A 22,148-nucleotide genomic window follows, 5' to 3' on the forward strand; every position below is an offset into this window, starting at 1 on the left:
GATTTTCTTTTCTATTTTTTTCCTGAAACTGATGTTTGGGTTTTTTCCTATTATAATATTGCTTTGGCCAGTCATGAACGACCCTTGAAATGAGTAGGTCATTGTGGCTTCTGGTGAGATTTCTATTTTTCAATTTGAGCTTCAACTACTCTTTGCTTGCCTATTATTTATTTTTTGTGCCCTAAATTAACTAGTCAGAAGCTACAACTCTGTGAGCATAGGGACCAACAAATTTGTGACCTAATGGACTATGCAGATAGGATTTCATAGGACTCTACGTATGTTTTATCTGAAATGGTTATATATTTCTATGTGCTTTTGAAAATGAGCACCTATGTCCGCCAACTCACCTTTATCCACATGTTTATTTACACCGTCAAAGAAACGAAGCAAACTTTTGAGGCAGAACTTCTTGGCTGAACCCATGCTAACTCTGACCCATTAAGTTGTCAAATGTTTGATGACTAGTGATAAATCCTGACTGACTGTCCTTGATCAGTTTAGGCATTATCACCTGCGGGCCCGCTGCCAGGATTTTCAAGAATATTTTATAATCTGCATTTAACAGTGAAATATGTCTATATGGCCAACACTGCTTCAGACTTTTGCCAAGCTTGTGCAGGAGTGTGATAACTTTTGCAAAGCTATGAAAAACGTTTGTTAAAGGTTTGGCCAAATATTGTCTAAACTGAGTATATAATCTATTAGTAAAGCCATCGAGGCCCAAGGCCATGTGGGAGAGACTTGATGGCCTTTAAAGTCTCTTCTTCAGTAATTGGGGCAGATGATAATTCTGACTCATTTCACCTTTTCATGTTGATGAGAAAATGGTGCACTCTCCATTTTGCCCCAAACTTCTTGAGAATCCATGTAAGAAATCCTTGCTGGCCTGCAAACAGTCTCTTGAGTACTTCCTCCAAAGAACTGAAATAATCAGTCTGCACAATCAGTTTGTCATCTCCAACCCTAGCAGAGTTGGTATTTCAGTTACTAGGCATGCTCTGGCAAATCTATCTACTTTATTGCATCCATTTCTGTAGAGTGACACAGGGACAAACTTTTCCCCGTACCCGCAGGAACTCATTTTCCCGTCTCGTCCCCGCGAGTTCTTTTCCTGTCTTTTCTCCCATTCCTGCAAGCTCTGTCCTTATCTGCACCAGCCCCAAACACTTTAAAATCATAAATGTTCGAGGTTTGTGTGGTTAAGGCAGAGCTTGCAGGGATAGGGCAGGGACAGTGACAAAAACTTTCAGGGACGGAGAAATTGCATTCCCATGGGGACAGGGAAAAATTTGTCCCCTTGTCATTCTCTAGTTATGAGCAAACTGGTACTCCTCTAGCTAGTATCATAAAATTTAAAACTGCTGCAACTAACGTAGTTCTCTCGAAATCTGCTTCCCTAGATGATATATGCAAAGCAGCACCTTGATTCTCACCTCATCTCTTCATCCTACTACTTGGACAAGTTCACAATCAGTTGAGCGGTAGTGGCCAACCGGCCCTTGAAATATTAAGAATCAAGTTGCTCTTGGACAAACAACAACAACAACAAAAAGCTAAATTGAGCAGCCCTGAGCTTGAGAATCACCTACTTGTGTATCTGATCCCATTCTGTTTGTCAATAGAAGAACATTACCCCCTATTCCCCCACTTAGCTTTGAGCTGCATGCCTACTGGTGTGAAGGGACTGAGGAGGCGACTGCACAAAAGTAGGGCCGTATGGGACCAGAACTTTACATTACTTCTGAGCTGTAGGATAGCTTCTCTATCTTTGTCATTGGATAGTGGTATCCACATGTGTGCCTGATCATGTCTTCTGTTACCTGGTACAGGTGAGAAACAGTACTGTTAATGGATCATGAATTGGCAAAGAAAAAAATCTGCAGTATCATATGTATTTGAGAATGAATTCCTGTGAGGTAATGGTTGAAATACACTTTATTTTTATTTATTTTCAAAATTTCTATACCGTTTTTTCCAAAATGGTTTACAAGGAGTTACCGTATTTTCACGCGTATAACGCGCACCCGTGTAAAATGTGCACACGGGTATAGCGCGCGGGAAAAATAAATTTATGTAAATAAATTAATATATAGCGCGCATACGCGTATACTGCGCATGCTGCTCATTGAATTAAAACCTTCTGCCCCCCTTGAAGTCCTGTCCCCCTTTAACCCACAGAGACCCAAATATAGAAAAAAACGTAAAAAAATGTTTTCGAACGTTCACATGTTGTTATAGGAGGCTTGTGATCCCTAAATCAGTGTTTTGTTTTTTTTATTTTGACATTTTAGTAACTTTTGGGGAGGATGTTGTAAAATTGCAACGCTGGGCCTGTAAGGTAGCAGAATTTCAATAGTGTCACTCTCTCTCTGAACACATGTAAGGAATAATTAAAAGTTTATTTGTACTTTACAGCTTATAAAGACCCACCTAAGTTTATGTATATACACAACAACAATAGTATAATAAAGAAAAAAGTAATTTTTATTATCAATTTAATACAAAAAATGAGTATCATATAAAAACGCAAATTTTTCCCTGTGAAGCGCCCATTGACTTCTATCAGCGGTAATCAAGAAATTTCGTGTTTTTGCACAAAAAATTTCATGTTAGCGCAAATACGGGTAAAAACGGCCACGCTATGAAATAGCACTTGTGCTATCTTCATAGCACGGTTTTGTGAATCGAGCCCTATATGTGCATGTTTTATTTGTTCATTTATTCAGTTATGGTAGTTCCAAAAACAGTTATTTTGCTCTGAAAAGCACAGGCGAACATTGCACTTCCTGCAAAGTGTGTTGGTATAGCCTTTTGCACAGTGTCGGCACCGTCCTCTATCGGCTTTGATGGGAAAATGTCCAATCATGTCCTTGCAAACTTCCTTTGGAGGGTGTGCATTTGACTTTTTGGCTGTCATGGCAGCTGAAGAACCTCCATCATCTGTAAACTGCCTCTTTTGGGAAGTCAAGGTGCCCCCTCTTGATGAAACTGGGCTTGCAGATGGTCGCCCTCGCTTTGACACTGACCCAGCCGTTCCGATCAGGATAAGAGAAGATGCCAACTGGGCCTGAAACATTCTCCTGTTTAGCATCTGTTTCTTTGGGATATCCAAAGCTTTGCAGTCCCTTTTGTACAGGAGCCAAGCATTGATCACAGCTAGGTTAATGGTGTGCCAGAAGATGTAAAGGTACCAGCGGTAGGACTTCAGTGGAAACTTGTATTTTGCTGCAAATGAGTCTAACAAATCCACTCCGCCCATGAATTTGTTATAGGCAGCCACGATATAAGGCCTCTCAACTTCAACAAATCTTTTGGCAGTTTTGTCCCAGCGTTGAATCTTCTCCAATGGTTGTGGGCCAGCAAAGGAAGACACAAGTGTAACCTGTCTGTTGTCAAACCATTTCACAGCACAAATGTTGTGATTTGACTCCACTCTGACATCAAAGCTTCCTCTTCCCTTTTTCTTCAAGCTTTTCTCATCCTCAAGATTACAGTTTGGAAGGCGCACTTGTCTGGCTGTTCCTGTGTAATGAATTCCACAATCCAGCAGCCTAACTATCAATGGGATGCTGGTGAAAAAGTTGTCTGCATAGATCTTGTAGTTGTGACTATGTGGAAGTGTGGAAGCAAGTTTCATCACAACATCCCCTGATAGTCCAAGTTCAGATCTTGCCCGTATTCCATTCACACTGCCTTGGTACACATCAAAATCACAAAGTATACCAGAGATTCCAGTCCTTGCCCACAGCTTGAACCCCCATGGGTTTGGCTTGCCACGCATGTACTGTTTGATGCTGCTGAATTTCCCCCTGAAAGGGATCATCATTTCATCAACAGAGTTATATTCTTCAGGGACCACTTTTAGGCATTTCTCTCTGAAAGCATCAAGCCATGGTCTGAGTTTCCAGAGTTTGTCACTTTTTTGTTCCATCTCAGACACGGTTAGATTGTTCACAAAATGTAATGATGTCAACAGAGACTGGAATCTGTTTCGTGACATTACATCAGCGACAGGACTGTATCTTGTGTCTGCTTCCCAGTACATACGGACTCCAGGCATTTGGACAAGACCCATCTTCAGATACATGCCAATCATTTGCTCTATTTCCTTTGTGTTTGTGTTTATAGATGATCCTTTCTTCTGAAAACTGTACTGATTTGTGTTATCTGCCAGAGCGTTGATCATATCTTCTGTCACAAACTTCTGAAAGTACTCCAGTGGTGTGCAGAGGGAATGGACATCATTACTCCAAAGCAGGCAACAGGGTTGTATGACTTCATGGCCAGATAAACAGACCTATTTACACATTCAACCATCCAATGGTGTTGCAGAACTGAACAATAGGTTCTATTAGTAATGTACATGAAGTTTTAAAAAGAAAAAAAATGGGGGAGGGTTTATTTTGTAGCCTTAAATGTGATGTTGTAATATTACAACACTGGGTCTCAGGGGAGTGCAGACAAAACCTTGCTATCACTTTGACCCACTGTTGTAAAATTACAACATAGAAATAACCAGCTCTAAATCTCTTAAAATCAGTATATTCAATGATGTCATAAAATCTGCATGATCTACACATATTAATGATCACATAAAAAAATATTTCAAGCTTTTTACTTACTTTAGTCCTGATGTATCCCGTCCAAAACAACAAGATGATATACTCCAAAGCAGGCAACAGGGTTGTATGACTTCATGGCCAGATAAACAGACCTATTTACACATTCAACCATCCAATGGTGTTGCAGAACTGAACAATAGGTTCTATTAGTAATGTACATGAAGTTTTAAAAAGAAAAAAAATGGGGGAGGGTTTATTTTGTAGCCTTAAATGTGATGTTGTAATATTACAACACTGGGTCTCTGGGTGTTAAAGGTCTGCCTGTCCCCCCTTGAAGTCCTGTCCCCACCCTGAAAGCCTGATGCCCCACCCCGAAGGACCGCTGCCCCCCCCTGCACCGTTTGCGGTGAAGAAGCAGCCTACTGTGGGTTCGCGATGCCAGTGAGCCCTGCTGCTTCCTCTGCCGGCGGTCCCGCCCCTTCTCTGAGCCCTGCGCTGCTTCCTCTGCCGCGGTCCCGCCCTTTCTCTGATGTCAGAGAAGGGGCGTGACCGCCGGCAGAGGAAGCAGCAGGGCTCACTGGCATTGCGAACCAACGGTAGGCTGCTTCTCCACTGCAAACCGTGCGGGGGGGTGCGAGCGGTCCTTTAGGGTGGGGGGGCCAGCGGTCCTTTGGGGTGGAGCATCAGGCTTTCAGGGCTGAATCGGACATCGGGGGGGGAACCAGCAATGTAAAAAAAAAAATTGTAAAACGCGCTCACGCATATAACACGCATGGTTATGCTCGGTTTGTAAAATCGTGTATAATGCGCGCGTTATATGCGTGAAAATACGGTACATACACAAATATTAAGGGCTCCTTTTACAAAGCTAAGCTAAGGCCTTAACACGCAGAATAGCGTGTGCTAGATTGCCGCATGCACTAGCCGCTACCACCTCCTTTTGAGCAGGCGGTAGATTTCCGGCTAGCGCGCGCGCTAATCCAGTGCACTAGCGCGGCTTTGTAAAAGGACCCCTAAGAGTCTCTACAAGATAAAAATAAAAACAGACAAATTCAGGCTTACATAAAATCAATTGCTCAAAGAAATGCTTCTACAAATAGTTGAGTCTTTAACAGTTTCTTAAATGAATTCCTCTCTCCACATTTTTGAATCTTTAACAGTAGTTTTCAATAGCAAGTGACATTTGTGTCTTCAGAGCCTGTTATCTTTGTTTCCCTGTGCAGGGTGGATTTGAACAAAAACCGAAGAATAAGCGCTAAAGAACTGCAGAGGTGGATCATGGAGAAAACAGAGGAGCACTTGCAGGAGGCCATAGAAGAAAACAAGGTCCACTTTCGAGCCGTAGATCCAGATGGTGACGGTATGAAGGATGCTGTTTCTCCTGCTTTTTCCTTGTGGCAATCCTAAAGTTCCATTTAATTTGGCTTTAACACCCTCACTAGATTTGCATGTTTTCTGTAGTGGACCGTGTCCACCTGCGTCCCCTTGTTAGGAAAGGAAAATATCCTTTGCATTCTTAGGTATGTGACCCCAAATAATGTGAACCCTCTCAAATTCATCCACACCCGTTCCTTGTGTTGTTGCTCCAAATGTCTGCCCCCCTCATTTTTTCCTGTTTACCTCCCTCTGTCTTCCCTGGTTGTCGCAGTGCATAACACATTAGCATTTCAAGCTACAATGCATGCCCTACCCTCTACTGTTGCAGTAAATTATTTAATAGCACTTGCTCCCTAGCTCAGGGCCCTCTGCTGAGCTCTAGGAGCTGGGATTTTACATATTGTGCTGTTCATCTTGCATATAGATGCTTTGTCCTTTACTTTGAAGGTCAGTCGTGAAGTTGTTAGTCTGTTGGTATATTAAATCAGAGTTTCTTTGAGTTGAGGTTAAAATGAGGTGTCTCGTACCAATAACTGAGGCCTCTTGTCTCGGTTTAGTAGCTGTGGTGATCTTTGTCTTCACCTGGGATAGGAAGCCTGCTATATACTCAATTCGGTTTCTTTTTGTGTTTTTTTTTTTTTTTTGGGGGGGGGGTTTACTGTACAGTAACATCAAATATAATAAAATTTGAAGTTATGAAATTTTGTTTACAGACATTTTGGTTAGTTACATGTGTCTCTATGGCAGTGGTTCTCTGCCCAGTTCTCAGGTTTTCAATTGCCAGCCAAATAGCAGACTAGATGGGCCATTTGGCCTTTATCTGCCATTATGTTTCTATGAATATGCATGAGAGACGGTGTATATTCAGGTCTTCAGCCCTGATAACCTAGATCCAGTGATACTGGCAGTTTACCAGAAAGAACCCACCCAGGAAAAATGACCGACTATCTTGGGAAATGGAAATGCCTTCCAGATAGTAAAAAATGTATAGAAATATAATCTAAATTAAAGTGAATTGGTGAAAATATAAACTTCTTTGTACATTTTCTCCCTTTCTCCCTCTTTCTTGGAATTCCTCAAACCCTGATACCACCAGATCCTCCCACAAATTAAAACTATCCTTCCCCTCGCTAAAAGGCATTTCCCACACAGGAAAGCTAGGGACCTCCCTCCACTTCAAAATCACTGAGCTCTGGAACAACCTTACCTCCCCTCTTCGGAACTTGAGCTCTCTCCAAGTTTTCCGCAAACATCTGAAAACCTGGCTTTTCTCAAAAAATGTAAGTCTCCCTCCAACTTAGGAATCAAGGAAACTCTTATATCTTGGCATCCCAAGTCCTCTAAATTTTCTTCACACTTCTACCTCTAACCCTCTGTTGTAGTTCCTTCCTATTTCTCCTACTGTAAACCGTGTCGAGCTCTACGAACGTGGAGATGATGCGGTATACAAACCTAAGGATTAGATTAGATTTTCTCTCGTACAGTCGCAAAGATTGCCTTTTTTTAAAGGCAGTGTATGCTATTAAAGTGATGGGATCACAAAAAAAAATGTAAGCATAAAATTTGACTTGTTACAAAGTGCATTTAGCATGATGAAAAAATGAATGTAGAAGGCAGGGTATAATGGTGAGAAGTGGCCCTTTAATGGTCAAATTTTGCTCTCTCATTCTTTGCAGGCCATGTGTCCTGGGATGAGTATAAAATCAAGTTTCTAGCCAGCAAAGGTTTCAACGAAAAAGAGGTTGCAGAGAAGATGAAAACCAATAAAGAGCTGAAAATTGATGATGAGAGTAAGTAATGAGGTGGGGGGAAAATGGGGCAGGTGGATGTTTTGAGATTCTCTATTGACTCGAGGAGTGATGGAGGCATTTTTCTTGTTTTGAAAGCAGAGCACTTTTGAGGATTTACAATGAAGATAAATAAGTCTTGTGTTTTCTTTGCCTCTAAAAATGTCCATATGCCAAACACTCCCTAGGTCCTTCGGGTGGGGAAGAGAGATTATGCAAAGGACAACTGAAATAACCAGAAGGGTTTGAGGATGGTTTTGAATTTTTTAAAAGAAGGTTCAGTATGGATGGTATTTTGAAGAGTATTTTCTATAAGTGCAGACCTAGGTAGCCAAAAGTAGTAGAGTGCATATGGCCTAATGACAATGGCAGAACACACGAATATAGTGGTAAAAAAATGTTTCCTGATATTATGGAAACTAAAGACCATCAAAAAATACTTTGACCCATTATCATTCAGATTACTAGTGCAATCACTAGTGCTCTCTACACTGGACTATTGCAATATCGTTTATATGGGTAGACCCAAAAAAACAGTGAGGAAACTTAGAATTGTTCAAAACACAGCGGTCCACTTGATATTTGGATTGAATAAAGCGACCATGTTAGCCCCTACTACAGACTGCTGCACTGGCTGCCAGTCGAGGCATGAATAATATTCAAGTTCTCTTGCATATGCTTCAAGCTAGTTTGGGGACTAGCTCCTACATACTTGCTATCTCACTTCATATTATACAGTCCCATAAGACAAACCAGAAACTGCAAGCTATTTGCATACCCAAGCATCACCGGCTGTAAATACAAAACATTTCTGGATAGAACTTTTATGTACCAAGCAAACAAACAACAACACTGGCTAGACAACTACATTAATGGAGCTAGGCTGACCTATGACGCTTTTAGAAAAGTCATAAAAACTGCCTTATTCGACAGATATATCACCTAAACAGTAATTACACCAAACACTTTTTCCATTGCTATTTTTCATATGTGGAATTCTGGAATTCTTAACAAACTGTATTTTGTAAATCACTACTTTTTTTTACTAACATGTCCCCTCTGAAATTCTTAACAAACTGTACATTGTAATTTGCTGCATTTTTTTTTTTTAAAATTCTACATACTATAATTTCACTGACTATCTGCATATTGTAATTCGCTGATTGTCCATCTCTCTTCAATGTGAACCACCTAGAAGTCGCAAGATTATGGCGGTATAGAAGAATAAATAAAGTTATTATTATTAATTCTATGTATGGCACTAAAATTTTGGGTGCACGCCTAATTTCCGTGCACAGTTTAATTGAATAATAAGCCAAGTAGCACCAATAATTTGGCACTAATAATTATTTACACTAATTAGCTTTAATTAAAATTTAAACACAGTCTGGAGGGGCATGGGCGGCAGATTGGGGGCATTCTTGGAATTTATGTGTGGCTTTCACATAATTTAGATGTGAGACTTTGCACCAGGTTTTACTTGATGTAAATCCTTGTGCCTAAAAGTGGGTATGGATCGTAGTGCCAAAAGCTGTTCTGTAAATGACACCCAGAATTGAGTCCATAGTGCCTAGCCAGATTTGAGGAAGAGGTGGAAGGGTTAGTAGAGAAGAGTTTAGGGAGCACAAGAGGCTGTAAAGGACAATAAGAGAAAACAAAGGGAAAGTGGCAGAGGGAAAGTGATTCTTGAAGACAGTGATCAAAAGTTTGAACTAAACTTGTGCAGAGACTGAGTACACGATCTGATCTACTGGTGTTACAGAGGAGCTTTATAGCAGTAGATGGAATAGGTCAAAAATTTTTCAAGCTACTGTATGTACTCTAATATAAACCGAGATTTTGGGGCCAAAAAATGGCTGTCCTCCCTTTAACTCTTGGTGACCACCAGTGCTGTAGTTATATTCCGCTTCCCCAATAAACACCGGCACCGCTATCCTCCCAATCCCAAGATGATCTGTGCTGTTGTCCTCCATGTGTGCCCCCACCTTGCCGGCATTGCACTTACCCATTCGGCGTTGAAGAAAAGCTGCTTCTGCTGCCAATGCTGTATGCTGATCCGGCATAGGGCCTTGAGCTTCTGCTGGCTCCTGCCCCTCCTAGATTCTCAGAGAAGGCAGGAGCTGGCAGGCCTTGAGCATACTCAGATACTCGAGGTTTCATGCTAGATCAGCATACAAAATTAGCGGCAGCAGCTTCTACACCAAACAGGTAAGCGTGATGCCAGCAAGGTGAGGGGTGGGGGGGGCACACATGGATGACATGCATGGGTCATCTTGGGCAGACGCGGAGGCTGCTGGAGTGGAGGCGTTGAAAAGGAGTGCTGCTGGACCTGGGGAGAGAGTAAGGGCTGTTGCTGGACTTGAGGGGTGCTGTTGTACCTGGGAGTGTGAGTGAAGGGTGCTGCTGGACTTGGGGGGGGGCGGGGTGAGTATTGGGTGCTCATGGACTGGGGAAGGGGGTGTGAGTGAGGGGTGCTGGTGGACTATTTCTTTTGGCATCTTGTGCACTGTGGTATTAAGCTAAGGTTAAATGTTCCTTTTCTCTTTCACTTCCTATCTGTTTTATTCTTTCTACTCTTCCTTTTATCCTTTCATTCCTGCAATATATGGAGGAGTGATGGGGTAGGATGCATCTGAAGGTCGCACCAGCTCTCTAAAATTTAAAACAGATCAGCTGATGTAACTTACAACACACAGGCAGACTATATAACTTCACTGCAGTAGTGGTAAAAGGTTCAGACACAAAGTAGCTTCTCTTCCAATCTGGTGTTCCGATCTTTCATGTTCTTGTCACAAAAATTCTCCAAAACATTATATTCAAAAAATTATTTTATTGTTTTCAGTGAAAGGAGTGAACACCTTTCATCAGCTATCAATTCCAGAATAAGAAGACTAAAATAAACTGTAGATCCATTGAAATTGACTAATCACAGAGCAGTTAAATTCCAAAACTCTTGATTTTTTTTTTTTCTTTGACTCACTCTGCAGTTCCTCTAAATAGTGCTAATGAAGGTCTGTTTCTCCCTTTTCCTGTTTGGTGCATGTGCACTTGTGGTTGCCAGATCTAAATCTCTTGTTGTACTCAGTCTGTTCAGTCTGACACTTCTGCAGAAATTAGTCATGGAGAGAGAAATTGTAACATTTCCTCCTTTTTCCACTCATCAAAAAGCAAGTAAAAATACAAGTTTTGTGCTACATATTTTACAGATATAGGTGTTTTCCCAGTTGCTGATGAATGACGGCATGATCAGATACTGTAGGTAAAATGTGCTGATTAGTTGGTTTCTACTTAATGAGTTGTGCCAAATAAAGGATTGATACAGCCCCTTTTAAGTTCCAGAGCTCTGCCTGATACAGCCCCCCCCCCTCATGATAGTCAAACTGTACTCAGCACAGGACCTGCAATTCCCAAAGTTACAGCCCAGCCCAACTTAAATCAGAAAGACCCAAACTCTAGAAAGAGCCCAGAAAAAAGAGCCACTTGGTAAAGATGCTTATTATCCCTTTTTTCTTGTGATAGTGGTTAGTGAAATTATTACTGTCTGCAGGAGGTTGGTGGGATGTGACAGTTGACCAGGACAGGAGGCAGGAGAGATCATCCTGCTGGACCACCAGGGCTTATGGCAGGCCCGGGGGAGGCCTGCAACAGGTCCGAGAGAGGGCATAGGTGGGTGCTGACCCAAATATAAACAGAATCCCCTATTTTTGGACCATTTTTTGGTCCAAATCTTGGTTTATATTAGAGTATGCTGTATACAGTAAGTTGGCTTTTGGCACAAGCTGGTAACCAATGCACTGTATCCAAAAGAAGAGGAGTTGGGCTCTCCCATCTGGGACCCTCCCCTCCCCCCCAAGTCCAACTTTGCCACAATAAGCTTTACATTACTTGTAGGTGAAAAATCAGCTTACCAGTAAACTAAGGTACATATTACAACACTCCATCTTGATAATGGTTTATGGACTTTTGTTAAAGGAAATTATCCAAACCTTTTTTAAACCTTGCGGTCCTTTTAATAGGATCTCCTGAATGGTGGCTATATCCCTGAGAACACCGCAGGAAGGGTTTGTACAGTCTTCTGGAGAACTTGGAGTACGAGGAACAACTTAAGAACAATTTAAGAGACTGGGATTGTTCTCCCTTGAGAAAAGGAGACTACGAGGGGATATGATCAAGACTTTCAAAATACTGAAAGGAATCGACAAAATAGAGCAGGAAAAAATATTATTTACAATGTCCAATGTGACACGGACAAGAGAACATGGACTGAAGCTAAGGGGGGGACAAGTCCAGGACAAATATCAGGAAGTTCTGCTTCACGCAACGAGTGGTGGACACCTGGAATGCTCTCCCAGAGGAGGTTAATGCGGAATCCACCGTTCTAGGATTTAAAAGCAAACTAGATGCGCATCTCCTTACGAGAGGCATAGAGGGATATGGGTGACTAAAATTACGCCAGGTGTACACCTGGCTGGGCCTCCGCATGTGTGGATCACCAGACTTCATGGATCGAAGGTCTGATCCGGAGATGGCAGTTCTTATGTTCTGCACTAACTTACCTACACAGTCTTACAAGTGGGATTCTGCCTATTGGCTGAGGCCCTGAGATGAGCACAGGAAAAGGTCGGGTTAGATCTTAAGCTATATTGACAAGATTAAATCTTAAAAGTTATATATATTGACAAGATTTTCCATATATAGTCGTGAGAATGTGTGTGTTTTGATAAGCATGTAGTGGGTGGGGGAGTCTGAAGTCAGGCAGAGACATAGAGGAAAGAAGTATTTAAATATTTGGTAGTCTCGTTAATGTTCAACAAGTAAGGAAATTCTGCATTCTGAAAAGTTAGACTTGACCAACTTTAAGGTTGTTTTTTCTGAAACTCTTTCTCGGAGAATGTTCAGTGGAAACTATTGATCGTGCCAAAAACTTTTCTCTTTAACTATCTAAAAAAATTTCCCCATTTTTAAAAAAACCTGCTAAACCCTCTGTTCTGGTTCTAGAAGATAAAAGGAACAAACCAGTAAGATACAAGTTTCACTTCCAAGATTTTTTTTTTTAATTCGTTTTGGTCTTTATTATACAACTTCTGGTTTTTACAGATCAGCGGCAGGTAGTGACACTGAGTTTCCATTCGTAAAATTTCAGAGCACTTTGGAAAGTTTCAGCTCTGTAATGAAACCAGAAAGTGGTAGATTGGTCTTTGTGTGAAAAAATGTTGGATTTCATTCATCTGCTTAATTCCACATTATGAGTTAAGAGATTTTTTCCCCATACATTAAAATGCCATTAAAATATAAATTTTAATTTTGCAGGGTTTTTGATGCGTACTTATAAGGGGGAGGTGGTGAGGAGTATCAATTTCTATGAACTGCAGACAGGTTGTAGTGTAAACTAGAAAATGATGCGGGGAAAAATTTGTCCCTGCTCCATCCCCACAAGCCATCTGATCCCATCTGCACAAGCCTTGAATAGTTATGATTTTATACTGAACTTATTTTATTAAAGTATAAAAAGAAACAATATTCTGTACAATTTCATTTTATAAACACAAATAATTTAGAGCAAGGATCAACAAAACCCCCGTCTCCCCTCCCCTTCACAAATTTCCCCTCCACTATCGAGAAAACTGAATAAGCCAAATTATTACAGAATGCTACACAGAAAAATCATGCTAACAGAATACTGCAATTGCACATGACAGGAATGGTGTTAGGGGAGTGCAGCTAGGGCAACTGGCCCCTGGTCAGAGAGAGACCTAAGCCAGCTGGAAGTTAAAGAAGCATGGCCTAGGCTTTGTGGTTCCCAGTTATGTCTAACACCAGCTCTTACAGGATACGTATTTCAAACCTGATATATTCGCATTACAAAATAGAAAATAAAATTATTTTTTTTTCTACCTTTTGTTGTCTTGTCATTTTTATTCTTCAAATCATATTAGTCTCAGGTCGCTAGTGTCTGTTTTCTTTTGTCTTCTCTTAACTCACTTGTCAGGGTCTCCTGACCATTTGACATTTCTTCTTTCTCCATGCTCACCATCCATCTTCTATCTCTGTGTATCTATTGTTCCCCATGTTCAGCATATCTAGTTTTTCCCTTGTGCCCCTCTCCCTGCCTTCATCTCACCATTCTATGATCTTCTGTGTACAGTATCATTTCTCTATATCTCTATGCTGCCTCCTCCTGTCCAGCATCTTCCTTCTGCATTCTTATTCTCCCCCATGTCTAGCCATCTTCTCTCTGTGTACATGTACCCCTATGTCCATATACCACCCCCAAGCAGATACGGCATTTCCCTTTTTTGTTCCTGTTCCTATGCTCCCATCCATGCCCATCATCTCCCCTCTTTTTGTATATCTCCCTGTGTCCATTTTCTCCCCTCTCTTATTCCCTTACACCAATGTGTCTCTCACACTCTCTTTCCTCCCTCCCTCTGCTTTGTTCAATATTTCACTCTCTCTTCCTTCATCCCCTTGGTTCAGCTTTTCCCTTTCCTTCTCTCTCTTCCTCCCTGCAGATCCTGCACTTCTCTCCCTTCCCTCTAACCCCCTTCCCATGGGTCCAGCACCTCTGTCCCCTCCCTTCAATGCCCAGGTGTGGGTCCCTCCAGTTCCACTCCACCCACCACAGGCCAAGCACCTGTTTCCCTTCTCCCCCTAATCCCCAGACCAGATCCAGCAACTGTCTCCCTTCTCTTCAGCTCCAGCCGGTCCAGCAACTCCTCCCTACCCCCCTTTGTGGGTCCAGCAGAATCCTCATGAGTCCAGCAGCCCCCCTCCCTCCCTTTACCGGAAGTTGTATCGGAAGGAGGGACTCAGCGGGAGAATGGTTTAGTGAACTTCAGCGCTGCGTTCAACGATGTTGCCTCTTCATAATGCTTCTAAGAAGTTGGTAGGCCCGCCCCAGGAAGCACAAAGGGGCAATGGAGGAGTCACAGGTTTGAGGTTTTTTTTGTTTTGTTTTTTGCTGGTAGCTGCAAGCAAGGGAGAGAAGGGGGCTGCTGACTGGGAGGGGTGGGAAGGGAGGTGACTGGTGGCAGATCCTTTACTGCGGGGACAAGGCCATTCAGTGCTCCACAGGGCAGTGAAAAGCCTTGTCCCCATACCCGCAGCAACCAGTCAATTTTTCCCCCCGTTACTGTGGGTTACCCGCAGCTAGCCAGGGGAAACAATCACCATGTCATTCTCTAGTGTAAACTTCATTTACACCTTATTCTGCCAGTGGACCTCACCCCTGCCCTGCAGTGAACTCTGCCATTCCAGTACTGAGACTCCCTAGGTACAGCTTTGCCAGTTCATCTCTATTAACCCACTCTGCCACCTTCTCCTCTCTTCTTGTGTTTTACAGAATATGGTGTGTCAGCATTTACAGAGAGCTGATGTGAATATTAATATTTGCACTTTGCTTTTTAAAGCTTCACAAGGTATTACTGTTGTAGCTTAAGTGTGTCCCCGCTAGGCAGCATATGTGAGTGTAATGTCTTCAACCTTTGTGTATTTTTTACCACATGAGTCAGAGTGAAGCTGCCTAAGGTGCAGTATGAGTAGAGATGGTCTGTGGCCCACTCTCAAAAATGATTTGTGGTAACTGCATGATACCAAGATGGGGGCAAGGGATGGCCTTTCCAAAGTTAGGGAAATTTTCACACATAGAGACTTTGAGACAGAAACATTCAGAGACAAAACACTGTGGACCTCAGAGGCTATATTGGTTTCTAGCTTCTAGTTGACAAGATTGTACATTGTTTTCCTTTCTCTGAAAGCACAGAACGTCCTTAGAAAACAAAATTAAAATAAAATCTGCTTCTCTTCAAAATTGTATTATATATTTCTTCTTTATATACTGTATCATAAACACTTTTCTAAGCATTCCTTCTATTAAATTCAATATTTCCATTCCTATATTCTGAAGGACTTCAAATCTTTTAAAACAGAGTTTGTTCTGTTCGGAATCATTACCATTTCCCCTTTTAAATCCTCCCAACCTTTTAAAATCATATTTTTGGTATGTAAGACCTCTACTTTTCTCTACAGCCAAAATCTTAGATGTTGTGTAATTTTATTTTATTTTATTTTTTCTCCTCACAGTGACTTGAAGTGTCATCAAGGTGCTTGTACAATTTTTATATTCTGGTGCCTAAAAATGCCGCTCAAAATACTTTAATCAAGAAGTTTTCAGTGATCTAAGGAACATAACTCTACAATTTCAACATGAAAGAAAAGTTTCAGAAATATTCCAAAAGCAATTAAGAAACAAAGACTTGGTTTCATATATATTCACATCTGTGCCATAGCAAACCCATATTGGCTCCCTTTACTAAAATGACCTTAAGTTCCTTTATCCAGTCACAGTTGTTGAGCTGATTCAAATACAGTACTACTGGTTGGAGAATAAACCTCTTTCTGTTGTATAAATTGAAGCTGAAGCGAAGCTCTAAACTTGCTGAACACAGCATATCAAATGAACTCGGGGCTTCAGATACTTGGAAATTCAGATTGGGAGAAGGTTATAAGAATTTCAGTGGGTTTGAATCTCCCGTGGAGCACTGTCAGGTCCATCCTTTAAGTGGAAATAGTCTGCTTTGATAAGACATCCCTCCATAGTCAGTAGACTTAAGTAAGGAGAACTTTTAGGGAAGATCACTGTAGGAGTACATTAAGACAGAGATCCCTGACTGGGACTGAGGATAACATTGACTGTTCACAAATGTGAGAGGTTGCTGCTGAAAAAAAGGAAACTCACAATAGTGGGATGCTGTTAAATAATTAAAGATTATAAACTGGTAAAACCTTTCATATATAAAAGATTGATTAGGAGAAAATGACCTCAGTGGGGCTGGCGTACCAATACTTATTACGGTACATTCAGTATAACCACATATTCAATCATCAGTCAAAACACTCCCCAAAACAGTACTTATTTCTACTTCCAAATTACACTTCATATGCAAATACTGGAAAGTTCACATAGAAAAACTCTTCTTAATTTCCTCAGTTTCAAATTTTACAAAATACAGCACTTAGCTTTGAGAAAATATCCCAACGGGAACCTCCGATTCATGAACACTTCTTCAGGGGATTGCTGTCCTAAGTAACTATGTGTTCCGAATATATTATCCTCAGTCTTTATCGTTTGGGATTTTTTTCTCAAAGCTGAGCTAACGGAGACTCTGCCTGTATTTGCATGCTCTGTTCTTCCTGGGTATAATTACACCACAGGCTTTTTCCCTGAGGAAAGTGAAAGTGTTTGCTGCTTCATCTTCCATTTTACTGGGACTAGAAGACTGCTTTCCCATCTGGTTTTTTTTTTTAGTTCAGAGAATAGGCAGATACTGGAAGAAACGTAGAAACATAGAAATAGACGGCAGATAAGGGCCACGGCCCATCTAGTCTGCCCACCCTAATGTCCCTCCCCTACCTTTGCCCTGTGAATAGATCCCATGTGCCGATCCCATTTGGCCTTAAAATCAGGCATGCTGCTGGCCTCAATCACCTGTAGTGGAAGACTATTCCAGCGATCAACCACCCTTTCAGTGAAAAAGAATTTCCTGGTGTCACCTCGTAGTTTCCCGCCCCTGATTTTCCACGGATGCCCTCTTGTTGTCGTGGGACCCTTGAAAAAGAAGATATCTTCCTCCGCCTCGATGCGGCCCGTAAGATACTTGAACGTCTCGATCATGTCCCACCTCTCTCTGCGCTCCTCGAGCGAGTATAGCTGTAATTTGTCAAGCCGTTCTTCATATGGAAGATCCTTGAGTCCCGAGACCATCGGGGTGGCCATTCTCTGCACCGACTCCAGTCTCAGCACATCCTTGCGATAATGCGGCCTCCAGAACTGCACACAGTATTCCAGGTGGGGCCTCACCATGGATCTATACAATGGCATAATGACTTCCGCCTTACGGCTGACGAAACCCCTTCGTATGCAACCCATGATTTGTCTTGCCTTGGACGAAGCCTGCTCCACTTGATTGGCAGACTTCATGTCCTCACTGACGATTACCCCCAAGTCTCGTTCTGCTACCGTTTTTGCTAGGATCTCGCCATTAAGGGTATAAGACTTGCATGGATTTTGGCTGCCCAGGTGCATAACTTTGCATTTTTTGGCATTGAAGTTGAGTTGCCAGGACCTAGACCAGCGCTCCAGTAGGAGTAGGTCGTGCATCATGTCGGGCATTGAATCTTCGTCCGTTGTGCATTTGCCTACTACATTACTTAGTTTGGCGTTATCAGCGAATAATGTTATTTTACCTCGAAGCCCTTCTGCCAAGTCCCTTATAAAGATGTTGAATAGGATTGGGCCCAAGACTGAGCCCTGTGGCACTCCACTGATCACCTCCGTCATTTTGGAGGGGGTGCCGTTCACCACTACCCTCTGAAGCCTACCTCCAAGCCAGTTCCCAACATCATTTCGGAACTAGAGGGGAAAAAATTCACCTTTCAGCAAGACAATGATCTTAAAGACAAAGCAAAGACAGCAAGTGATTCATCAATAAAGAAGTCAATGTTGAATATCTTAGTTAAAGCCAAGACCTGAATCCAATAGGAAGTACAGATGATCCCCAGCCACTATTTTACCAAGAATGGGCAAAACCTTTTTATCATTCCACTGTGCAAAATGCTTACCCTAAACACTTATGACTAATGCTTTTCATTAAGTTAAGGGGTGTATGAAGGCTTTTGCAGTTACAACCTTTTGGTTTCTTAATTACTTTTTTCATATTTCATCCCTAGCTATTCTTGACCCATTTCAATCAGGCTTTTGCGCCCCATACTGTATAGAAACTGGCCTTTTTAAAGTTTCTAATGACCTGCTAAATCCAAAGGCCTCTATTCTATTATCATTCTTCTCAATTTATCTGCTGCTTTTGACTCTCTAGACCAGTGGTTCCCAAACCTGTCCTGGGGGACCCCCAGCCAGTCAGGTTTTCAAGATGTCCCTAATGGAATATGCATGAGAGAGATTTTCATATAATGGAAGTGACAGGTATGCAAATCTCTCTCATGCATATTCATTAGGGATATCTTGAAAACCTGACTGGTTGGGGGTCCCCCAGGACAGGTTTGGGAACCACTGCTCTAGACCAGTGTTTCTCAACCTTTTCAAGCAAAGTACCCCCTAAGTCTAACAAATGCCAAATGAGTGCCCAAATTCCACCCCAAACCCGCCCAAACTCCGCCTCTGACTCCACCCCATAGTAATACTAATTATAATGCAATTTCTTACATCCATTTTTCATATACACACAATATAATCTTATTAATGTATAATGGTAACCACAAAATTAAAAAAAAATATACTTTACAAAGTACACTGTACACAGAGAAAATGTTAATAATTTATATTTGGAGGTTTTCCAAAGATGTCAAGGTAGATGACTTTAAAATATCCAATGTCGCCTCAGTAACAACTATAGAAAAATAGACAAATATAGTGCAAATATAGACATATAAATTCTCAAAACTGACACATTTTGAACACTAAATTGAAAATAAAATCATTTTTCCTACCTTTGTTGTCTGGTGAGTTCATGAGTCTGGTTGCACTTCCTTCTGACTGTGCATCCAATCTTTCTTTCTTTCTGTCTCCTGCATGCTTCCTTTCCTCAATACTTCATTCCATTCCCCAACCAACATCTCTCTCTGTCCCTCCATGAGTCGAACTTTTCTTCCTCTCTCATCCCCTAGATCATTTTTCACCACTGCCCTCCAGCCCCATGCCCATTTCTTCTATCACCCCTCTCCAACACCATGCCACATCTCTCCCACCATCACTATGCCCAACATTAACCACCCCCTTGCATCCCCTTCAATCTGTCCCTCTCCATCACCATATCCAACATTTCTCCCTCTCATCCAATTCCCCATGCATCTCTACCTCACTCCTCTCTAAACCCAATTTTCCTCTTCCTTTTTTCCCATGTGCACCATCTTTCACTCTCACTCACACACTGAGGCCCAAGTTAGTGCCCCCTCCCCCTCACTGCCTTCCAACCTTTGTCTCCTGCCTCCCCTCCCCCCCCCCGCTCACCGCAACTCCAGGAAGGGAAGAGAAGGGCCAGTCGCCTGCAACAATTGCACGCCATGGACCACAAGCCTTCCCCCAACGTCAATCTGACGTTGGAGAGAAGGTCCAGGCCAGCCAAGCATTGGCTCCTATTATCTTTTATGGTGAAGATCAAACTTAAAACCTTGCATACCTTCTTAGGATTTACAAAGTCTCTCTAAATACTGTACTGCCATGATGCAGTATATTCAATAGTTTGGTTTTATTTCCATAGTCCACATTATCATTTTCTGCCTCTCTTTGAGTCCCTATGCAAATGCTTACAGCATCTATTGTTAGACCTTTTTTGGCCAACAATGAAATCCTGTGCAGTACTGGGGAGAAGATTAATGTTCTGCTACCCCATCACATTTGGTATACAGTTATGTAATTGCTTTTTCCACTGCAGGAGGAGTAAACCTCTAGAAAAACTGTTAGAAACTGAAAGAATTGCTGGTTCCTAGGGCTGGAATGTTCTTACTCTTTGTAACGTGTTCATTTTCCTTCTCTGCTTGTTGCAGCTCAGGAAGTGCTGGATAACCTCAAAGACCGCTGGTTCCAGGCAGACAACCCCCCTCCAGACCAGCTATTAAATGAAGATGAATTCCTCTCTTTCCTTCATCCTGAGCACAGCAGGGGCATGCTGCAGTTCATGGTTAAAGAGATTTTTCGAGATCTAGGTACAAAGGCTTAACTAGCTGAATACAATCGCCATCATCACAGCCAAATAATCCTCTTATTCTTCCCTGCCCTCCCTAACAAAATACACACACTTCCTCTTTATTTTGCAGGATGGAGAGGTTACAGGAATAGCCTCTTCCATTTATAGCAGCATAACTTTATACCATGCTGGATCATACCAGAGATCCATTGAGACAGTGGTCAGTCTAGGTCACTCAGCAGGTCCCAAAAAGTGAATCATTCCTTATTGTTTGCTCCCATTGTACCCAATGAATAAGACAAATGTCACTTAAGCAGCACCAATGCAAGTTTCCCTTGCCTGCTTGGACCACTTCCAAATAGATACTGCACGAGCAGCAGAGTAAGCTTATGTCACAGCTGGTCTATGGCAAGAAGTGTGAGGGGTAGCTAAAGACAGTTGGATGTAATTAACTGTCTATAGTTTATTTAGCTGTAATCCTGTAGCCAAGCATTTCAGCATAATTTGTTTCATTTAAGTATTTCTGACTGCCATGTGGGGAAAGCTGACTCAGAATGAGTAATGTAATCACTACAGCAATAATTCTCCGGACCTGCGAGCTGCTTAGAAAACCTGCAGAAATTATTTTTGTGGTTTTCTATTATGGTAATTCTGAAAAATGTAAAGCGTGCAAGCCATGAGATTTCTGTAGACACCTGGCGGTACCGTAGAGAGCACAGTTCCTGTAAAACCATCTACCCATACGAGTCAAATGCATGAGAAAGAGGAGGTAATAGGGAGGAAGGAAATATTTCTAGAAGCGATATTTATTTTAAAAATTTATATACTGCCTAATATCTAAGCGGTTTCCAATTTCAAACATTCATAAAAACGACACTATCTTCCTCAGCCTGCTCCCCACCCTCCAAAGCCACATACTTGTGTACATGTAGACCTGGTATTACGAAACCCCTTTGAATAGCTGGACTCCTGAGACCTCTAGGGGTCTCATGGTTCAGCTGCATGGTTAGAAAACAGTGCAGCATTAATTTCAAACTAGTTTACCTGTTCAGTTAGTGCGTGCAGATCTGAATTTCCTTATCTAACGGATTATACAGTAATTAACTATTTCCCCCTTGCACTCTCCTTCCTGAGTAAGGAAAAAATGCATAAAAACAAGAATAACCATACTGGATCATAGCAATGGTCCATCTAGCCCAGTATCCGATTTCAGCAATAGCCAGTCCAGGTCACAAGTACCTGGCAAAAGCGCATATAGTAGCAACATTCCATGCTAACGATCCCAGGGCAAGCAGTGACTTCCCCCATGTCTGTCTCGGTAGCAGACTATGAACTTTTCCTCCAGGAACTTGTCCATACCTTTTTTAAAATCAGCTACGTTAACCACAGTTACCACATCCTCTGGCAACGCGTTCCAGAGTTTAACTATTCTCTGAGTGAAAAAAATATTTCTTCCTATTGGTCTTAAAAGTATTTCCCTGTAACTTCGAGTGTCCCCTAGCCCTCGTAATTTTTGATGGAGTAAAAAATTGATTCATTTGTACCTGTTCTACACCACTCCAGGATTTTGTAGACTTCAATCATATCTTCCCTTATGAGATATGATTGAGGCTCCTGAGAAAATTAAAGAGTCATGAGATAGGTGGCAAAATTCAATTGTGGATTAGGAATTGGTTATCGGATAGAAACAGAGGGTAGGGTTAAATAGTCATTTTTCT

General features: G+C 41.8%; 1 protein-coding gene across 1 annotated transcript in view; it reads left to right on the plus strand.

Annotated features, from left to right (window-relative positions):
* SDF4 (stromal cell derived factor 4) overlaps positions 1–22,148 on the plus strand; it is a 47,180-nt gene that overhangs the window by 21,214 nt on the left and 3,818 nt on the right. The window contains exons 3-5 of the mRNA XM_033922997.1: positions 5,789–5,925; positions 7,619–7,732; positions 20,291–20,449. Coding sequence (XP_033778888.1) covers positions 5,789–5,925; positions 7,619–7,732; positions 20,291–20,449 — 410 coding nt within the window. The remainder of the gene's footprint in view (positions 1–5,788; positions 5,926–7,618; positions 7,733–20,290; positions 20,450–22,148) is intronic.

The sequence above is a fragment of the Geotrypetes seraphini genome, chromosome 15 (genome assembly GCF_902459505.1).
Source record: "Geotrypetes seraphini chromosome 15, aGeoSer1.1, whole genome shotgun sequence".
NCBI lineage: Eukaryota > Metazoa > Chordata > Amphibia > Gymnophiona > Dermophiidae > Geotrypetes > Geotrypetes seraphini.